Source organism: Anastrepha obliqua, chromosome 4 (assembly GCF_027943255.1).
Source record: "Anastrepha obliqua isolate idAnaObli1 chromosome 4, idAnaObli1_1.0, whole genome shotgun sequence".
Lineage (NCBI taxonomy): Eukaryota > Metazoa > Arthropoda > Insecta > Diptera > Tephritidae > Anastrepha > Anastrepha obliqua.
The window spans coordinates 113493026-113516516 of record NC_072895.1 but is presented as its reverse complement, the minus strand read 5'-3'; the positions used below and the strand labels follow the sequence as shown (position 1 = coordinate 113516516).

The 23491-nt window shown below is 32.3% G+C and overlaps 1 protein-coding gene across 1 annotated transcript in view; it reads left to right on the top strand.

Moving 5' to 3' along the window:
- The first annotated feature begins 657 nt into the window (after positions 1–657).
- The window catches only part of LOC129245659 (uncharacterized), a 74649-nt gene continuing 51815 nt past the window's right edge, over positions 658–23491 (top strand). Inside the window, exon 1 of the mRNA XM_054883970.1 lies at positions 658–1056. Within this exon, the coding sequence (XP_054739945.1) occupies positions 1038–1056 (19 nt within the window). The 5' untranslated portion in view covers positions 658–1037. The remainder of the gene's footprint in view (positions 1057–23491) is intronic.

The following is a 23491-nucleotide window of genomic DNA, read 5'->3' as shown; positions in this document are numbered from 1 at the left end:
TGTCGGCGTAGAAGAATTCGGATATTAAATCTTGTTACACCCCTTAGCCGCTCTCGACATCAGCGTAGGAGATCTCAGCCGAGTTGCTATTTTGCTTCTTTGCTCCTTTACTCTGAAAGCGGCTTATAATATCATACATACATACATACATAAAAATGCAGGCTTAAAATTTTTCCTGTGGAAGTGTAGCAGCATGTTGCTGAAATTACTACGTGACTAAAATGCAATCAACAAGTTGCCAAGAACCTCAATCATAGCAACACACAAATCAGATTCGGCAACTGTGAGGAGGCCAAAACGAATGCGTTCCACAAAAAGTAAATGTCGAAAAGCAAAAAAAAAAGCAAAAGCAAAACAATGGAAAACAACAATAAAGCAACCTAATCCGAAAGATGCCGATACGCCAACAATGCCTGCCGTAGCCGCAACGAAAAACCACGACCGAGCATCTGGCTGCCGCTGTGGCTGACTGGTGGTGGCTGTTGGTTACCTACGTGCATGTTGTTGTTCTTCTTGTTACTGCTGGCTTTGTGATTAATGTACACATGCTGTGTTTGCTGGTGTTGTTTTTTTTGTTTTTTATTTTATTGCCTGTGCTGCTGCTGCTATTAGTAAGCGGCAGCAGCAGCAACTTCTTCAACAGCGAGCGATTGCTTTCAATCGTGTTTATGCTGCCAACAGCTCTGGACGCTACTAGAAACGTGAAGATTTATTCAAAGTGTTGAAGGAAAACAAGATTAATGAAAATACAATAAAAAAAAATTGAAAAATAAAACCAAAATAAAAATTTACAAAGTGCGTTTTTGTTTAAAACGGAAATACCAACTGTTTTGTGTGGTAAATTTTTATTAAGTAGAATATTTACGTGTGTTTGGAGAGTAAATTCTCTTTAGCAGCAGCAACTTAAGCAACAACAACAACAACTCCGCCCACGCAATAAATTGCGACGAATTTTTCTAGAGCAAAGCAAAGCGAAAATTTTTGCAATTTTTTTGATTTTCAACTGCAACTGAAACAACAACAGCAACAACAACAAGATGTTCAGCTCATTCACAGGTAATGTGAGGAATTTTTATTAACATTTGTTTTGAGAATTTTGAAACGCAGTTAACGATGATCGTTTTCGTTTTGTTTTTTTGAAATTGGGAAGTGTTAGGTAAGGAAAAATTAAAAAATAAGTTGGAAAATATAAAAGAAATTTAATTGGCTGAGGAAGGCATAGTGAAGTATGTATAGGTAGAAAATTAATAATAAAAGAAATTGAAATTATTTTATACTAAATAAATAGTACATTCATACATATACATATGTACATGTGTGTGCACATACGCATTTTTGGGTACAAAAATATAGGAATAAATAACCAAATTATGAATGCATAATAAATGCACATAAAAGTCAAATGATAATGAAAATAAATAAATAAAATAAAAATAAACAGAATAAAATGAAAATAATATAAAAAGAAATAAAATAATAAAAAATATAAAAAAAAATTAAAAAAATAATATAAAACAAAATAACATATAATATAACAGAATGAAATGCAATAAAGTAAAAGTAAACATAAAATAAAGAAAATTAAAATGAAGTAAAGTAAAATAAAATAATTAATTATGTTAATTAAAAATAGTGAACTATTGTAATAAAAGATTTTTTAGTAGTTAAGTAAATGAATGAATACATACCTAAATATAAATTAAATAAATTAAATAAATAACTAAATAAATTATAAGTCGCTCAATAAATTATTAATGTTGTAATGTGCGTAAAATTTATTATATTTTCAGTTCTGCTTTAATTCACAAAATATTTCGTAATAAAAAAGTAATTAATAGAGAATTTGTAATAAAAATAATAGTAATAAAATTAGAAAAATTTAAATTGAATTACTGCGGTAAATAAAAACAAAATAAGAAAAAAAAAAATGTTCTAAAAGGTAATTAATTATAGTAGAGGAAATAGTTAAAAAATGCAAGTTAAATATTGAAATGAATACTGATAATGAAATAAAGCAAAATTACAAAAAAAAATTTTAAAACAGTAATTAAAAATAGTTTTGTCATGTTAATTATTGTTAAATAATTATAACAAAAACAAGCATAAAAACAAATGTAAAAATCACAAAAAAAAGAAATTAAAATTAAAAAAAAAAATTATTAAAAAGTAATTGAATAATTAAAAAAGTAATAGAATAAATAATACAAAAAAAATTAATAGTTTTGCTATGTTAATTATTATCAAATATTTAAAACAAAAACAAACATACAAATAAAAATAAATAACACAAAAAAGATATAAAATTAAAAAAAAAAATAGGTATTATCAAATATTTATAACAAAAAAAAAACATAAAAATAAATGTAAAAAATACAAATAAATATAAATTAACCCTAATCTCCCTTCCATTTGGCACCTTAATCCCATGTCGATGGGTCGCCGCTTACTTCTACTATATAACGCCAACAGAAAATTAGAAACAAATCACAAGATATCTTCTTTTTTAACTTTAACTAAACATTGCCGAAGAGATTTTTTCAAAATTTGTTATTTTAATAATATTTTATGATAAACAAATGGCGTGAAACATGCACCGTGCAGTAGTTTCGTAAAAAACGGGACTCACACGAACGACCACCAGCATGGGATTGGGGTTAAAAATTGATTAATAAGAAGTTTTTTTTTAAATAAATGTAAAAAAAAATTTAAAAAAAAATTAAAATAAAATATATTATTTTTTTTTATTGAAAATGAAAAAAAAAATAAAAATAAAAATGTTTTTTTAATAAGTAAAAATAAATCATTTTTTTTTAAATATATAAATATATAGTATTGTAACAATGCAATAAAATATAAAACTTAAAAATCAAATATGTATTAATAATAAAACCATTATAATGAATTAAAAAAAAGTGTATAAAAAAATGTAAAAAAAATTAAAAACAAAAAAATTAAAATAAAAATAAAAAAAATATATATATGTATATATAAATAAAAATGTTTTTTTTAATATAAAAATAAATTGAATTTTTTTAAATATTGAAAAATGAAAAAAATTAAATAAAAATTTTAATATTTATTTAAATATTTGTATATCGTGAATAGTACATACCTACGTTTTATTTTAATTTTATTTATATTTATAATCATAGTTAGTTTCTGCCCATTCACTCAACGCGCATAGTTTTTAACAAAACTCGAAAACATTATACACATATTTAAAATAAAAAAGTGCTCACATACTCTACTCCACAAGCTATCTTAATTGGACTTGAATCTTTAGAAAAAAAAACGTTACATAAATTTCATTGAAAAAAGGTTTATGCACAAAAATGTTAAGTTTTCAAACACATTAGCTAGTATAGGTGCACACACACACACATACAGTGCCGCATTTTCAAAATGTATTAGTCATCGTGCGCTAAACATGACCAACATCACCTGCAACATGCCGCACATGCCAGTACATCACCAGTAGCAATAATAAAACAGATTAAAAACAATTCTGCAACATCTGCAAGACAGCATACAAACATACATACATACGACTATTTTTTACTTTTCTTTATATAAACAAATGTATCAACTAATATACACACACACATCTAACTTTCCTGCATTGGCTAAGGCGCAATGTTGCCAGCTAGGCGAGGTCAATTTGTATTTGACACACAAACACAAACACACCCATACACTTGCCATTCTACGCACAGAGTGGGGGGGGTGTTGGCAAAAGGCTAACAACTGTCCGGCAAGCGCATGTGAAAGCGAATATGCAACGAAATATGAATGCACACAGATACATATTTACAGTTGCATTTGTATGCACTTTACTCCACCTCAACTAGTCCTTGCCACTTGGCACGCTGCACATTTTGTTTGCACTTTCACAGCACTTTGTGCTTTTTTCGCTTGCTTTAATTTGCTGTTGTTGCCGATATTATTGTTTTTGTTTTTTCGCGACTTTTTTGGTTTTTATTTTCTGACACGATTTGCTTCTTCTACGTCTCATTTCTTCTGCAGTTCGTTTGTTTCACTTTATTTACCCATTTCAAGGATGTGCCATTAGTGCCATCAACCAGCAATTCCACAATACTACACTTCCCCGCCGCTCATTCTCCTACTCATTCTCTCTCGTTTTGACTCTCTCCACTATGAAAGGGAGTTGAGTTCACTTCGATGGCGCGTTTACTCTGTAGTGCATTACGTCATCATTTGTGGCAACTGTTAACAACAGATATTAAACAACAAAAGCAAAAACAGTATGAAACCATATTAGCTGAGTGGCGTTAACCCCTTTTGCTAGCAAACAAAAACAAAAACACTAACCAACAAAAAACCAGACGGATATTCTCTTGGCTTTTATGTTGTGGGACATTGTATGCCTTTTATGTGTTAGTATGTCTGTGTGTTGGTGGTGTATGACTTCATTTTTGTACTCACTTGCGGTGGTACAACAATAGCAAAAATATTAAAAAAATTAAAGGCAACAAAAAAGGGTGTAAAAAATATGAAAATGTGAAAAAAAATTTAAATGATCAATAAAATAAAAACAAGAATTGTATGAGTGAATGATGTGAGCAAAATGTTGATGAAAAGTGCAAATGAACAATTGACTGCTGGATTCTTACAAATTAGGTTTGTGCGCGTGTACTTGTATGAGCGCATAGCCAAAGATTATTAAAACCGCGTTGACAGTTTAATTAATCGGAATTATTAGCTTGCAGGTTATTATTTTTCCAAGTTTTAAGAATTGCTTACATGGCGTTCATATCTGCGTGCTTAAAGTGCTTTTAAAGCACCCACATATTTTGCTAGCTTATAGCGAAAAATTGAAAGATACAGAAATTCTGAAAACACCTGTTTGTATGTAAGAACCAAGAATGATAAAAAAATCATGAATTTTCTAAAATATTAAACTATGCAAATTTTGTATTGGGGATGTTGCAAAATAAGTATTTGCAGAAACTTGCTTTGACTCATTTTTATGCTTTCCATTAAAATTTGAAAAATTGCACTTGGCAACTTTGCACTCTCAGCTAGCCAGTGTCTTTAGTGTCATCTAGGCATGCCGATTATCAAAAGAATTACATACTTTTACTTAGGACTCGCCGTTACCAGAATTTTTAGTTATGCAATAAAATTCGTTTAAAGGGTCCCAGTTGTCTAGGATTCGAATATGTGGGGTATTTTCAGGGTTTTTTTTCAATAAAAAAAAATGAAAAACGATATTTACATGTTTTAAGCTTTTTATTTAACTTCTTTTACATACAAAAATTAAAAAAAAATTAATTTTTAATTTTAATAATTTAAAAAATGGCGCTGTAGTTGAAAAATTGCACGTGGCGGTGTTGTCCTTTTTGACTCTTCTATTTATCTGACACAGACGTTATGCCCTGTGATTACACCCACCAGTACTCTCAGGTCCTTCCTGCTGAGTTTTAGGAGAAAGTTCGCTGTTTTCCTGTTTGGTTCTTTCACAAAGCACGTGGCAACTCTGGACGAGTTCAACTCAGACCAACGACCTCTGTGGGTAGACCTCATGAAGTCCTCAATCTGTAGTTGAATGGATGCGGAATTGACACCTAGAAAGGGTTCAGGGCCTAGTGGCATATTTGCAGAGCCTTCATTTGCCAATTTATCAGCTAACTCGTTCCCTGCAATACCACAATGTCCAGGCACCCAAATAAGACTTCGTTGTGTTTTGAAACACTGTTCAGTTTTGTCTTACATTCACCGACTAACTTCGAAGAGAAGCGTGGGTTATCAAGGGCTTTCAGTGCAGCTTGACTGTCACTAAAAATTCCAATACTGTTGCCCCGCCACTTTTTCTCAATTAGACAGTACGCCACATTCAAGATGGCATAGAATACCGTGACCATCTAACCTGTGGCATGCGAGTACTTAGTGTCTTCGTCTAAGTCCATCCAGATCCGCTTCTATCACTGGTTTTAGATCCGTCGGTGAAGAAAGTGTGCTGATATCCCGTTAATAGGTTCTATGGACTTAACTATTGATCTCTATCTGGGATCAAAACGTCATATTTCCTACCGAGGTACCCGATTGTCCACCGGCATCCAGAACAGTGTGCACCGCTCTGACAACTGGTGGTTAGCTCTGACAGTGGCCAGTGCTTACTTCATTTCCCCAGACTCCGTTTAACTTGAGCCTGTACGCCGCCTTCATTGCTTCCTTTTGAATTTGAAGATCTAGAGCTTGCAAGTTCAGAATGGCATTAAGGGCATCAGCAGATGTCGTACTCATGGCACGTGTGATACCCAACTCACACTTTCTGTAGCCTGTTTAGGGGTTTTACTCTGGAATTAACCATTGTGGCTTTCCACCATACTACAGAGGCGTAAGTAGTAATGGGTCTAATTAGGGCGATGTACAGCCAGTGTACTATCGCCGGTCTTAGACCCCATGTCTTGCCAAAGGTTCTCTTACACTGCCAGAAGACTTTTAGTTTACTACCTAGGATTACTCCTAAATATTTAACCTCAGTAGAAAGTTGCAGTGTTACCCCTTTCAATGTGGGTAGTAACAGGCCTTCCATATTGCGTTTCCTAGTGAAAAGCACTAAGGTACTTTTTGTAGGATTCACCGAAAGACCATGCAATTCGCACCAATACTCAATCTTATTTAGAGCTACCTGCATTTTATTGCTTATAACTTCAAGTGATCGTCCTGAGATTAATACGCGCAATTAATCGTCTGCGTAGGCTTGGACGTGTACAATTTCCTGCAGATCATCAAGAAGAGAGTCCACTACAAAGCACCAAAGTAGAGGAGAGAGTATACCGCCTTGTGGGTAACCCTTCTTCACCTCAACCCTGACTCCTTCATCGCTTTCTCTATCCAAGGTAAGCAGTCTTTTGGATAGCATAGAGTGGATCCATCTGACAATGATTTCTTCCACTCCATGACTTCTGATAGAAGAGCACATAGAGTCAAAGGTAGCATTGTCGAAAGCTCCTTCAATGTCCACAAACACACCAAGAGTGTACTCTCTTGTGACAAGCCCTTTTTCGATTATGCTAATGCACTCGTGCAGAGCCGATTCGCAAGATTTCCCACTTTGATAAGCATGTTGTCTGAGGTTCAGAGGGTTTCTACTTAGAACCCTCGTCCTAATGTGCTTCTCCACAATACGTTCCAGATCCTTAAGCATAAACGATGTCAGGCGTATACGAGTAGGTCTGAAACTTTTTGGTAAAGCGTAGCTGTCCTTGCCTGGCTTTGGGACAAATACAACTTTCACCAAACGCCATAATTGTGCAACATAAGCGTGCGCAAGACATGCCGTAAAGATTTTTTTCAAAGCCTTTATTATTTAGTTGTTCTCCGCCTCGCTTTAGCATGATTGGGTAAATGCCATCGGGTCCTGCATTCTTTGCATGGACGCCAGCTTAATTATTTTCTGGAACTCTGTAGAGTTTGAATGTGTGCCGTTGAAATGTAAAATCAATTTCAAAAAATACAGTCAAAACACGCGAACTTTTAAAAAAATTTTAAGCATTTAAATTATTTAAAAAAAAAATGTTGAATTTTAAATTATTTGAAAAGTTTTAAATTTTGGAAAAGCGCTAGAGGTAAAACTGTAAGAAACAGCAAGCAATTCATGCTGGGCAAAAAACGGTAAAGCCAGCCTTTTTTGTTGCTAAATCAAAAATTCATAAAAAAATTATGTATAATATATATGTATCCATATGTAGATAAAAAAAACACACACACAATCCCTAAACCTAAGCGTGCCGCTCCTTCAAACTCATAATGGACTCTAATGCAGCTTTAAAAGCAATTTTGAAATGAGGTTTATATTTTCATTTCAACAAAACATCTTGAAAATTCCATTCCATTCAAGAGGCATAGCAGCGAAGGTTGTAAGTGGCAATTGCTGCCATAAAATCAAAATGCACAAGAAAGTCTTATAAGAATAGCAACTGTGAGGGAGTGGCAGAAATCAACAACTAAACTATTCGCTTATCTCTCAATCTTTTGATTCTATTCCAACATCAATTGCCTGCTTAATAAATATAATTAAAAAAAATTTGCTTCTGCACATCGATTCTTTCCAATTTTTGTAGCCTCTAATTTTTAATGCTTTCTCGCCCAATTTCCCAATTTTCACTCACTGCCAACGCAATAAAAAAAAAATAAAAATACTGCAGAATAAATAAATATTCTTCAAAATTTCAAGGTTAGCGCGTGCCTAGCAACGGCAGACGAAAGCAGTGGAATTGAAAAAAAAAATCAGCAGGCGCAGCTATGATCTTTGCCCTACAGCTGCGTGTGTTCCGCATGGGATTTTTATTTATCTGTTGATAAAAGAATGGCAAATTAAAAGTTGCTTTAAAAATGGCCTAAGGCAAATGGTTTAGAAATATCGAGAGAGTAGAAAAAAAGGAAAATGTACAATGCATTTAAAATTTTTTCCACTTAAAATGTGGCGCATGTGGCCGCAAGTAAAGATTACAAAAAGTGTTGGCCACAAAATACGCCTTGTTTGGCTGCCTTCACGTGGTTAATAAAAAATTAAATAAAGAATTTTGCTTTATATATTTCGCGAGCGTTGAGAAGAGGTTCAATATTTTATATTTATAGTAATTTCCACTGAAATTGTTTTTTTTTTTTGAAAATTTTTTTTAAATTTTTTATTTTGAAAATTTGTTTTTTTTTTTAATTTTTTTTATTTGAAAATAGATTTTATTTAAAAATTGATTTCTGCCAAAGCCGTGCACACAAAATCTATTTCTTTAGGTCTATATGAAAATTTTAATTTTGCTTAAGAAGCAGAAAATTGAGAAAAATGTATTGCCGTAATTTTTCTAAGCGTAATTTTCCAAATATTTTGAGCTTTCACAGTTTTGCGCATTTCCTACAATTTTTATTGGGTTTTCCTTACTTCCCATTTCTACGCGATTTCTGATTTTCAATAAAATTGTATGGCCTCTATTTATTCCATCTATTTTACTGCTGTAATTAAAAATTCCAAACACGCATCCATTTGTAGAAAATTCATTTTTGCGCTCAAATAATTGGTAAATATTTGTGTGCTGTTACTTTTTACTTTTCCATATTCGTTTTGCAAATGCCAACATGCACGAAATATGAAATATTTATTTTAGAAACGATTATAAAAAAACAACATTTCCACATTAGGCGTGAATTTACGATTTCTCTCAAAAAAGAAAAAAATAAAAATAAAAAAAACTAAAAAAATAAAAATTAAAAAAAAGTACAACACTCCAAAATATCTGGAAAATGGATTAGCGGACGTTTTGTTTCTTGTTGCTTTCCATTTCCCCAATATTTTGTAAAAATATTTGTGTTTGTTTCTATAAGCAATGAGCTGAAGTAGCAAATGCGTAATGCCGCAAATATGATGGGCGTGGCATTTGTGGTTGTAAAAATATGCTGTATGTGGCGCATGTAAACGCATGTTTGTGTGTGTGTGTGTGTGAGGTACCTATGTGATCGGGGGTGTGAGAGAATGTAAAACAGGCGCGTTAAATGTTTGTTTATAAGAACTCCACGAATTTCAACTAATAATTTGAAATTTTATGCTCTTGCGCGATTAGAGGTGTTTGTTTGAATTTGCATGCAATTACATGAAATTATTCGTAGAAAGACTTCTACAATTGAGAAGCAATGGGTAGTAAAATAAATTTATAAAATTCGCTGCTTTAATTATATTTTTTTTCCTGCTAACTTAACATAAATATTTAAAAATTGGAAGCTTTTTTCTTAAATTATATTTTATAAATACAAAAAAATTTCTATATTTTAGAGAAATTCTGAGTTTGCATTTTTTGTAAAAGTATGCCATTAGAGAAATAATTTGGCTTTGGATTAATTTGAGGTTTTGAAAAACACATATATTAAATACACATACCTACGTACATATGTATATGGAAAGATAAGTTTGAAAAAAATTATAAATCCTAAAATATGCCACAATTGCTTTATAAATTTAGCATTTTTGTAAACTTTTGGAAATATTTTGGAAATTAATTTTGAAAAAAAAAATTGAAAGAAAATTTTGCAAAGGTTACAAATAGTTTGGAATTTTTGGTAAAATTATTTGTGCTAGCAACTTTTCGAAAACGCTAAAAAATATTAAGGGATTAAAAATCTCAAAATATAAAAAAAAAAAAATAAAGTATATAAAAAAATATATACAACATGAAATAAAATAAATTAAAAATAAAATAAAATGATATAATAACTCAATAAAACGAAAAATATAAAAAATAAGACAAAATAAAATGAAAAAAATAAATTATATCTAAAAAAAACAAGAAAAACAAAAAAATAAAATAAAATAAAAAGGGTTAAATTTAGGCGGATTTAAATCAAATAAAATTAAATATAAAATAATAAACGTTTAAATAAAGTTAAATACAACAACATAGAATAAGAAAATTTAAATACAGAATCAAATACAAATAAAATATAGTGAAACAAAATAAAATAAAAAAATAAGAAAAAAATAAAAATAAAAAAATTAAGAAAAACATAAAATAAAGCAAAACAATATTGAAGTAAAATAAAAATAAAATGAAATAAACAAAAAAAAAACAATTACAAAACACAAATAAGTAAAACATAATATAAAATCATATAAAACGAAATTAGAAAGAATAAAATTAAAGTCGATGGATTAAAATAAAATTAGTTAGAACAAAATGGAGTAAAAAGGTTATAAAATTGAAAAAATATAAAGTAAAATATAATACCGATAAAAGAATGAGAAACAAAATACAAAAAGGTACGGATGAAATAAACTTAAAAAAAAACAAAATAAAAAATAAATAAAAAAAATGGAACTAAACTAGGTTAGGTTAGGTGTCTACATCAACAGCACTGGATGGCTATAGACGGTCTTATCTCCTCCCTTAATCCTTTCACAGGTAGTGGTCCACTCTATGGTATCAAAACGGCACGTAAGTGCTACTTGTAGCGTACCTGGGATACTCTTGCCATCTTACCTACCTACCTAGGTTAGGTTACGTTAGGTTAGGTTGAAGCGGTTGTCCATTGTAGGACACACTCAGGCTCATCACCCATTGTAATGTCGCGTGGGGAACTAGCCCCTATCCCTCCTGAAGCCAATGTGTGCTATTCAAAAATTTCGCAAGATCCTTAATTTCGAGCCGACGTCTTCTAACTCGTTGAAGAAATGTCTGGATAGAGCAAGACCGTGACACAGAAGGTGCGGGATCATCTCTTCCTCGTCTAGACAACTTTTGCAGAAGTGTCCATTCTCTGGGCGTGCCCACCGATTAGACAGTGCCTCGTAATAACTGAAATCAGTGTGTTAAGGCAGTGCTTATCTCTTCTTAGTAGAAGTTCTGTGCGTTTAGCATTGAGAGTCGGCCACATCTGTCGTGCTATTTTGCAAGTGGCTTCGTTACGCCATCTTTCATTCGCTACTCATACAATTTCCTCGCGGATACGTAGTTTACATGTTTGCAAGGGTATACCTATATCGTTGTCTATGTACTCATCAGTCAATTTGGTACCGATTTTCGCCAGTTCATTGGCTCTGCAGTTTCCCTCAATGTCGCAATGGCCAGGAACCCATGCTATCATTAGGTGAAATGGCTCAGCCATCTCGTTAAGGGATGCCCGGCATTTCATAGCTACCTTGGAGGTTATCGACTGTTTTGTGAGGGATTTTATCGCCGCCTGGCTATCAGTGAAAATGTAGATATCATCTCCAGGTATCGTATCACACTGTACCAGTGTTATGGCTTTTATTATTGCCATCAGTTCAGTCTGAAAGACACTACAGTAGTCGGGGAGCCGAAAACTGAAGGAGATCTCCAGATGTTCGGAATATACACCTCCGTCCACGCTACCATCGAGCTTTGAGCCATCTGTGTATAGGTACATGGATGGACTCGCCCTGTCTTACCACCTCCCGTTCCCACTCTGCCCTCGAGGGTAGGAGGGTCACGAACGTTGTAGTGGCAAGTATAGGCGGAACTGTATAGTCCACCTGTTCGGGAAGCCCCAACGTGTCATCCGGGATTTTGCCGTAGCCATAGTCTGTGTTTGACCACTTACTTAAAGTGCTCAGCCTTATTGCTGCACTGCGCGCAATGTACTTTGCCTGCAGGTCTACCGGAAGGAAGTTTAATATCACATATAGTGCTTTCGACGGTGTGGTTGACATTGCACCAGTTATAAGAACGGATGTAAGTCTTTGGACCCTGTCAACATTTTTAATGTTCACGCCCTTCTCCAGGGCATTCCACCATATTGCAATACCGTAGTAGAGAATTTGTCTAATTACTGCTGTGTACAACCAGTGTATCATTCTGGGTTTCAAACCCCATTTTTTCCCAATGAGCCTTCCGCAGGAGTATAGCGCCGTCATAGCTTTGCGTACTCTATCTGCGACTGTGAGCCCCCAATTTAGCTTCCTATCTAGTACAAGTCCTAGATATTTAGCGTTTTCGGTTACCCTAAGGGGGTTTCCTCCTCAAAGTATTTGTTGAAGAGCAGGTATTTTATATAAATTTAAAAATAAAAATATAAAAACAAAAAAATTATATAAAAAAAATTAAGATAAAAATAATGAACTAAAAAAGTTTAGAAAATTTAAGAAAATATATAATAAAATACCAAACAGAATATAATAAAATATAATAAAGATCAAAGAAAAATTTAAACAAAACAAATCATATAAAATTAAAAGTAAAATAAAAAACTAAAAAGAAAATGAAAAATAAAAAAAATATAATTAAGAGTTAAAAGAGGAAATATAATATAAAATATAAAGCTAGAAAAAAATGAATAATAAAACGAAATTCAATTAAAAATAAAATAAAAATTAAATTAAAGTTTAAAATAGTAAAGAGGTAATTCAAACATTTTTAATAAAAAAATTAGAGTAAAAAAGGTCAAAAGAGTTAAGAAAAGAAAAATAATAAAATAAAATAAAATTTTGAAAATAAGAAAAAATTTAAATATACCATATAAAAGTAAAAAAACTAGGAAAAAATTAAAAGTAAAAAAAAATTAAATTACATGTAAACTATGAACTGGAAATTACCTTATTAAAAATTTTATTTAAAATATTTAGGTTTAGATTTATAATCATAAAGTACTTAAATTAAATTTAATTAAATATTAAATAAAATGGAATTAAAACAAAAAATATGTAGTATACATATAACAAAATGAAAAAAGTTGTAAAAAGATACAATAAAAAAATTATAAAAAATAAGAAAAAGTTTCAAAACTATATAAAATAAAATAAAAAGCTAATAAAAAAATGAAAAATAAAACAAAATAGTTTTAAAATTAAAATAAAAACTGGAATTTAAAATAAGGTTTAAAATATTAGAAAGTTAACTAAAATATGTGTAAAATATTGGCTGTACAACTAATTAATTCCGTATTTTTTTGTTAAAAAACGATTTATTTAAGTATAAACGTGAAAAAATATTTTATTTAAAATATTGTTCAGCGGAAGCGGTAACTTTTTCCCATCTTCCAGGCAATTTATGGAATCCATCCCAAAAAAACATCTCATCTTTTGCGCCGAGAAAGTCATCAAGCCATTTTTTAATACCTTCAACATTGGTGAACCGTATTCCAGAAAGGTGATTCTGCATCGACCGAAACAAGTGGTAATCAGAAGGAGCTATGTCTGGGCTATAAGGCGGGTGAGGTAGAATTTTCCATCCGGCATTTTCCAAATGATTTTTGACCGGTACTGCAACATGCGGCCGAGCATTGTCATGATGGCAAATCAATTTCTCGTGTCTGGTCGCACATTCTGGCCGTTTTTCGGCTATTGCTTGCTTCAAACATATCAATTGTTGCCTGTATAACTCTCCCGTGATCGTCTGGCCCGATTTTAACAGCTCATAGTACAACACACCCGTCTGATCTCACCAAATACAGAGCATTACCTTCAAACCATGAATATTCGGCTTTGGTGTCGATTTGGCGGGTTGGCCTGGCTTCACATATGATGATGATCTTTTACGCTTTGGGTTGCCGTAATGAATCCACTTTTCATCGCCAGTGACAATACGATGCAGAAACGATTTCTTTTTGTGGCGATTAAGCAGCATTTCAGACATGCAAAATCGTCTCTCAACGTCTCTCGGCTTCAATTCGTGTGGCACCCAATTTCCTTGTTTGTGAATGCACCCGGCTGCTTTTAAACGTTTAAAAATGGCTTGTTGAGTGATTTCTAATGTTTCCCCAAGTTCTTGTTGAGTTAGACATGGATCTTTATCGACTAATGCCTTCAATTCTTCGTCTTCAAAATTTTTTGATGGACCTGATCGCTCTTTGTCTTCTGTGTGAAAATCACCGCTTTTAAATCATGCAAACCACTGCTGAGCCTCTGGAGCATATTCAGGATAAGCTTCTGAGAGTAAACGATTTGCTTCTGTTGCCCTTTTCTTTAAATTGAAGAACAAAAGCAAACCTTCCCGCAAATGCTGTTTTGTTGGAACGTAATTTGTCATTTTGACTGCAATAAAACAAAAATGTGTTTTTACTAATATTCACTGTGACATATCAAATTTAATTGATTTTTTGGCGTGCTTTACATAGAATAGCTGTCACTGTCAAAATATTGACTACATAAATAGATATGAGGTTAGTAACAAATACGAAATTAATTAGTTGTACACCCGATATATTAAAAAATTAAAAGAAAAAAATAATTATTTTTAGTATACAACAAAATAAAAAAAGTTGAAAAGAGTTGAAAAATAAAATAAAATAAAATTAAAAAAATAACAAAAAGTACAAAACTATATAAAACTAAAATAAAAAATAAAATAAAAAATAAACAAACAATGAAAAATAAAGTTAAAAATAAAATAAAAGATTAAAGTAAGGTTTAAAATATCAAAAATTAACTAAAGCATATATCAATAAAAGGAATAAAAATAAATAAAAAATCTTAAAAAAATATGGTTCATTTTATATTACAATATAAGAATATAAGCAATTTGATCTGCAATAAAATTAAATATGTTCATTAAGTAGCTTTTTTAGCTGTACATATTTAAAAAAAAAGTTATTTAAAAATTCTACCTGTGAATTTAAGACACACAGACAATTCTCTCACCTTTACTACCTGAAACACACCCCACACACGCACCATTTAAATTAATATCCTCGTTCTGCATAAAAGTTCCATAAAAAATAGCTCTATGCACTATGTTTTTTTTTTAATATTTTCCTTTTACTTTTTAAGTAATAAATTCTACATACCTTTTTTACTCAACTTCTTAGCTACAAAATAATTAAGTACCCAAACGCGTGCAGCAAACACTGAAAAATATGCAGAAAGAAAAGGAAAAGAGCAAGAGGGAGATTATACCATAATTATAAAAAAAGAGCTCATAAAACGTACACTGGTTTTCAATAATAAATGCACCACGCGCTGACGACCACATAAAAAATAGCAAAATTGCAGCAAAAATTGCCACGGTGTAAAATTTCTATAGATGGAAATTATAGTAAAAATACGAAAATATATTTATTTTTTTTGAAAACTGGAAATATTACACATTTAAAAATTTATTAATATTACACAATTCAGTATTACACTATTACATTTTAAAAGTTTTAAATTTCTTCTTCTTTTGATTTTGAATATTTCACGCAACCAATGCCAACTCAATTTATTGCTAGGGAAAAAATTTATAAAAAAAAAATTTATTTAAAAAATTTTTTTTTATAATAATAATAAACCATGCACATAAATTTATTTTCATACTTCAGTCTTATAACTCCATCGTTTTTCTATTCACAATTGCGGTTGTATGTAAATTTGCAGGACCTTGCAATTCTAGAAAATGCCGCAAATTTCGTCAATCAGCTCATCTTCTACAGAATTCGTTGCATTTTCCACACTCTCAATGATCGCAACATTTTTCTAACCACACGAATATTCATATTTCCTCACATTTCTTAATATTTCTTAAAATCTCTAACATTTCTCTAAGCTCTCTAATAACTCTAAGTAATACTAAATGAATTTCTTTAATTTTTCGCTGCTAAATTGTTTCAAACACGCAGACAAATGTAAGTACCCTTTCTACTACACACTTTCTTCATCGTTTACCTATTTACGAATTACCTTCTCCATTTATACTCCATTTACATGTAGCAATCATGCATTTCTCACTGCCGCTACTTAGACACTTTTGCACTGCTGGCTCGAAACCTCCTTTCTGTTTACATTTTCTAGAATAGTTTTGAATAAAACTTGTAAATTTATGCTGTGAAAAGAAATTTACGCTCGAAAACGGCAGTAGAATAGCGAAAATGCCTGAAATATTTCCAGACACGAAAATTCGTTTGATCAAACATTTGCATGCTTTTCTATTTATTAATTGGCTCTGCAAAATCATATGCGGAATCGGCGAGTTCATTAAAGTAGAAATAAAGTTTTCTTCCACGCACCAGTTGACGTGAACTCGACGTTTTAATAATTTTAATTTTTGCAACACTTAGAAGAGCTTCCCATGACTGTAGCAAAACCTCATAATCAGAAAACTTTCAGAGACTCCAGCTTCGTATCCAATACAAGGAGAGAGGTCAGTTGTTATTGTTGTTGTAGCAGCATAAATATTCCCCATACAAGTATAGGGAATGCTGCTGGAATGCTAGTCTTTGCTCTGATATAAATCCGGATCGTTTCGGGAACGTAGAATCAACTGTCGTGCGAATGTGAGGAGCCCGTGAGGCTCAGCGCACTAGACAGGGCTGGTTTACGCGGGCGGCTGCCGTTGGTCGGGAAAAACTCGAGTCATTTTGGTACGCAGAACCAGCTATTAGTTAACGAAACCGCGGTATCTTAACTGCATGTTGGATATCTTTGTAGAATTCATATAGTAAAACTCATTTTCCACTATTCATTGTTGTTAACAGGCCCAGATACGTGATTCATATGCACCATTTACAAGACTCGCGTCTTGGATATTTTCAATCGACTAAGCGTTTGAGTCACAAAAAGATATGGAGCTGTTGAGAGAACATAACTCTTTTTGCCACTCATCCTGGTGGCCAGCTAGGAGCCTTCAAACATCAGATGGCAGTTTACTTATTCAGAATAGGAATGCCCTCAAGTGCATTCGGAGAACGCACGTCCCTGGTGCGTGGTTAAATTGTCAGGGTAGCAAATATACCATTTACCATTTAAGAAATCTTCGAGGGATTCATTTCCATTCCTGAAATAAAAATTCTATTCGGTCGAGCTAGACAGCAAACAACTAAAGTTTAAAATGGTGAGTGTTTCAAAATCATCATTCTAGCCTTCTTGCAAGTTTTTTGATCCCTATGGCATCTATCCCAAGCTCTTGGAAGTATATGTAGATGTCTTGCTGCCACATATCGTGGCTTTAGTATATAGAGTCAGTATCTCAAAGAGTTACACACTGTAAGCATGGAGCTTCAGAGACTTTGGACACCTTAGAAGAGCGCTTGACCGCCGATGTATAAGTAATTCATGGACCATTTCGAATTGCTCGTTTGACAATGAACGAGCGTCTGAGTGCCTGTGAGCCCCTCCCAGTCTTTAAATAAAAATAAAAAATTCCCTGTGGCTAGGTTTGAAAGACCCCGCGGAAGAGGATGTTTTTTACATATTAAAAGCCTCGAAGTAGTTTAGAATTTTTCACGCTCAAGTTAGTTCAGGAAATTTTTTCAAATGAATCAATTCATCGCTACCGATTCAGTGCTGCTGTCAGGTTTTATATTGTAAATTTCGGAATATTATCCACTCCAATTCTGCAAGTTAGAAGAAGTGGAGTGGGCGTGCGTTGAATGAATTGAGAGTAAAAGGGTGAGTTTCGTTATATCCAAGACGAAGTTCTGCGCAGCAAATTAACGCACGGAAAGGTAGACTCCTAGCAGATTTTTCAGCAATAAATTGTTAATATACCTGTAAAGATAATCACTCTAGCATCTGCCATCATATTCCATCTTCTAATCATATTAAGATCGTTAGTCTACTGGCTCTGGCTCGGTCACATGTCTACTCTCAGCCACCAGAGCAAGGAACTTTGCTAATTGTATACGGTATTTATTTATAGAATTAATAAATCTTGTTTATCCTTCATAATTTTACATTTTACTCTTTTAACGAAAATTAATTCCAACCAGTACGACACTCATGCCCAAATTTAATACGACCGCAAAGGGTTGATGATTGTCCAAAGAACGAAAGCCACTAGACTGGCATACTGAGGTTGTTTCAATGGCATCTTTTATCTAATAATAGCGACAAACAAAAATTTAGCTTTGCTGATTCAAGAGACAAAAAATAAAAAGTAAAAACTCATGAAGCAATAATTAAAGGTGATGTAAGTAGCCAATTTTCACCCTGTGTTAGCCATCTTGAAGCTACTTAATAAATCCGTGTTGTCCTCTTGGAAAAGCTACTTTTTATTTCAGAGCAAATTCTAAAGAAAAAGTACTCAAAAGCCTAGAAATTAAAACTTTTGCTGAAAAAGTTAGCAGGCAATACTGTTTTGCCTATTCCATTTTGCTTAGACTTTCGCATCTTTCAATTCTATTGAAAGTTCTGTGAAAATTATTTATTTTATTTATTTTTTTATTTTTTAAAAGCTTAAATAACAATACAATTGCTAAATACACAAAAAGATAACGCAGCGCTAGCAACGGAGGCTTTCAGCTGGCTGGTGAAGAATTCCTGGTGTATATACGTCGTAGAAGATCAGAGAGATTTATAGATTTTCGAAATGTTGGAATCGGAAGGGTTAATTAATAGCGATAGTGCATCATGACCGTCAAAATTCTGCTGTCTTTGTCTATCTAGTCCAGGGCAAAAGGCTAACAAGTGCAGGATACTTACTGGAGTATTACAAAATGGACACAGGCTTGGTTGCCTCCCTTGCAGTAGATATGCATTGGTGATTACACTGTGACCAATACGTAGGCGAGTATATGGCGTAGTATAGTTAAATGGGAGGGATGATAGATAAGTTGGTTTAGTACGATTAGGATTAATCCTGGAGTAATGGTGGCTATAGTGAAACTAGTCAGCTACTAGTTTGGTTTGTCTATGCTGCTTTATAAGTCGATAAACATCATTTTTACTTAAAAGGTTTGATGTGATCGTAGGAGTAATGCTCATATCCTTGGCAGTATTATCAGCGATTGTATTGCCGTTGATGCATGAATGCCCTGGTACCCACATGATTTTGATATTATGAGGGTGAGAAATCAGGATATTTCTTATGGTTCCAATAATGTGGTTGGAATTATTATAGTTCTTTATGGCCTGAAAACAGGACATACTGTCTGTGCATATAATGTATTTCCCCTTCGATTTTGACGAATACTGCATGGCGTAGAGAACTGCTGTTGCTTCTGCGGTGAAAATTGAACAAAACGGAAGTAGTAGTCAATACGATATAGGCTCTCCATTCTCTTTCACGACAGCAAAGGAAGTGTAATTCGCTTTGGAACCATCGGTGAAGATTAGCTGCCAACTAGTGCCTTTAAAGCGAGATGAAATTTCTAAAAAATGTGCGCAATACTCTACCGATGTCGTAGTAGAGTTTTGCATGTAACTTAAGTCGTTTATAAAAGATGATTTTTTTAGCACCCATGGCGGGTAATGGCCATGTCTCGTCGATAATAGTCTTAAGGGCAGTCCATTGTCTTTTGCAATTTAGGCGCATTTGGAAATTGATGAAGCTATCTTAGGAGCCCGTGCACGCACGGCTGCCGAGTGAAAGCATTTTTGTAGCAAAGCATTAGAAGTGAGAGCAAGCTTAGGATAAAGTTTCCTTATATTGTCCTCCACATTGTCGATTAGTGATGGTAGACCTGATTCTGCCAAGATGTTTTTTATTGGCGAAGTAGGAAATGCACGTAAAGATCGTCGGACAGCAGTATGGTAAGGAGACACTAGGAGCTTGATGTTATTTTTGCATGTTGGCCATATATTTCTACGCCAAAGTTGATAGAGGATAAGAGGAGCGCCTTTGTAACGTTGACCAGCAATTCAGAGTTGATCAGCGAGCGTTTGCAAGATAAATAAACAATAAACTAATAAATTTGTAATTTTTTCAATTTTAACTCTTCTAACTCCAATGTTTTTCTTACGTGGAGGAATGATCGACTGAACTTCTGCCTTTGCAATGTCTTTACGGTAACAAATGGACATACATATATTGTCATATATTGTTATGCTCGAAATACGAAATTAAATTTTCTGTTTTATCTCATTCCTGTCGTTAACATATCATGGCAGCCAAATCTATATCAAATTCAATGGTTTAACAAGTTACTCTCTTAATGCATATGAAGGATGCTAAAAGTCAGCATTTATTTCAGGAATAAAAGTTTGTAAAAACAGGTATGAAACGTACATTTACGTTCGTACGGTACTGAAATGAGGAAATTTGCAACACGTCGTAATGCAAAGGTTACTAAACATGGCTTTATATGCATAAGAGTGAAATAATTTTCCTAAATATTTTTGTTTACTAGCTGCATTTCCATTTTAATGTAATGAAAATACTCCTTTAGAGACTCCATTTTTTTACTTTTGTCTCGTTTCCCATCTAACTAATATTTGTTTTACAACTGCGAACTAACTTAAAACACATACATAAGTAACATCACATATTTGTGAGTGCTCTTGTGTTAGATAAACATCCAAAATATTCTAAGTAAATATTATATTCGCTTTAAAACAAAAACAATAATTTTTCTGTTGTTTTGTTTTAATGTAGAAGTAATAACCAATATACCAACGATTCATTAAATGAGGACGCTGACTTTGATAGCTTACACGAAGATGCCCTTGAATATATTGCCGGTTACATAATACGCAAATTAAAGTTGACCAATTGTTCATGCAATGAGTCTACATTTACTTGGGTTGACACTTTATCTAAGGGCGGATTAGTTAAACCAAGCACCGAGTTCTTGGACAAAATTAAAATGTTGGAATCAGCGTTTAACCAGTTCAACGGCAGGGAGCTTTACGGTGGGATATCATTTTTACAAAAATTGTTCAAATTAATGAGCATTCGATAAGATAATTGTAAGTAAAGTATGCAATGCTTTGGGCGTCTACTTGTGTTTCTGCGTATATATGAAATTATCTTTTTTTTAACACAGATTTTATACTTGTAGCTTTGCAGGTAATCTCGTTAAAAAATCAAATGTATGATTAGCGGACGTGACGAAATAAAAGTGGTTTTTCCTCGTTAAGAGTTTCCACTATTCTCAAGTTGTTTTATTATATTTATTACTTCAGTGTAGGTTTACAAATGGCACCTATAGATTCCAATCCGATGCATGGTTAAAATACATATATATATGACACAAATCCATGGGAATAGTTAAGTTAAAAATATAAATAATTAAGTACCACTTATAAAATAACATAAAATTATTCAATGGCTTACAACGACCTTTTTCAATTTTTTACTACATTTTCCGAAAGGGGATCAACTTATGCCCTTTTTTCCCTTGCTTCCAAATTGCATCAATGGACTAAGTAGCATCCGAAATCAGTTGTCAAACTTTACTTAACCTTGTATAATTGAATCATGGTAAAAACTAAAGTCAAAAATAAAACTAAGCGATTTTTGAAAAAAAGAGAACATTTGGAAGTATACATAAATACATACAAAAGATGTACAAAAAAGTGGTGTGCCAAAGAACTAATAAAACGAGCTATGAAAATGTTTAAAGGCTAGCTAATAAATACGCGTTACGTTTGCATGATGCGAAAATTCTGCGAAAAAGATATTCGCGAAAAGATTGCGTCGTTAAGACGGCGGCCAAAAGAATACTTCAAACAAACTGAGTATGACACTTACACAGGGTGGGCCTTTCAAGTTTGATTTGCGCTTTTAAATGCAAATTAAATAAATCCAATTCGCATATTTAATAGAGGGTCGAGAAATTGTGAATGATAACTGATTTTTTTTTATTGATGAAATTTTCCAAGATATTTAAGCAAAATTTAAATTAAATAGTCATACAAGTCGTTTTAAATTTATCAATAAACCATTTTATTGTGGGCTTAATTGTATGAATTAATAACCAAATGTATCCACAATATTCAAATTTTAATTATTTTTATGCGATTCTTGAGTGAAATTTAAACCATATCGAGTTAAATAATTCATAGACCGACGTAATTTCTTTGTTAAACGTAGGAAATTTGAAGTTAACACGAATAACCAAATGGATGAAAAGCTAAGTTAAAAATTATTAAATTTCTTGGCATACAATTTGTTCAAAAATTTTAACAAAATATTATAGTACAATTCCTCTGAGTTATTTGCATATGTTTTAGGTAAAAAAAATAAACAAAAACAAAAAATCCAAAAAGAAAACACAAATAAAAAATACCCTTTCAAAAACAGAAAAGCAATATTTTGTAATATAATTCATGGTTTGTTGTAGAATTGCAGCTAAAACGTGCAGAAATGCTAATGAGGGGTGGAAAGTTTTAAAACAATTATTTTGGTTATCTTTACCATACAAAATAACACTACAATTCGGTCTTTTCCGGCGAGATTTTTTAGCAGTTTGTTACAGAAATGTTGCATGAGGCTCCAAAGGGCTAAAACCATATATGTAATACTTTTTAAAATGTACATGGGTAGGTAGAAGTGGCAGTCTAAGCCAACTCACTTAGGAAAAAAAGTACATAGAAATATTATGTTAAAACAAATACATACCTAATTTTCAAAAATATCGGAGAACTTCATACCAACTTTGATATTTCTGAGAAATTTTTAAAAACTAAAAAAAAAACAATAATAATAATTTTTCTACTCAACACCTGTCAAAACGGAGCCATCGAGCTGTGATGATATTTCAAGAAAAATTTTGTTTTATTAAAACAGATACTCGATCTTGGGAGACCCTATATTATACATATACATTATTATTTAATGAAAAAAAAAATTCTACTACCTGCATTACTAGAAGAGTTTAGAGCAACTAAGACGGTTTAAAGTAACTTGTTGAAATTGTGTAAGCACAGTGAGTACCACGAAAAATCGCACAGTTAGTTTTTTTTGCAATGTTTTTGAAAGTATACTTTTTTATTATTATTTTATTAAACTTTTATAGACCAACGAAAAAGACACAAAGGCCATCGAATATTACTAAATAAGAAACTCGAACTTAAAATACCCTGTATTATGCGTGTACTTCAAAAAATCAGAGCACCTCATGCCACCTTTTATATACATATCTGAGAAATTTTTAAAAATGAAAAAAAAATGTATTTTTCTACTTAACGCCTGTCAACAGAAGACCGTCGAACTGTGATGATATTTAAAGAAAAAAAAACATAAGTACTATTAAAAAATAAATTTGAACTTGAGAGGCCCTGTATCATACACTTATCATTACTATCATATTTATTGCAAAAGGTTCATCTATCCAGCAATACATCGTTTTAGAGTAACATTTACATATGAGTAACTTGTTATATTTTTGG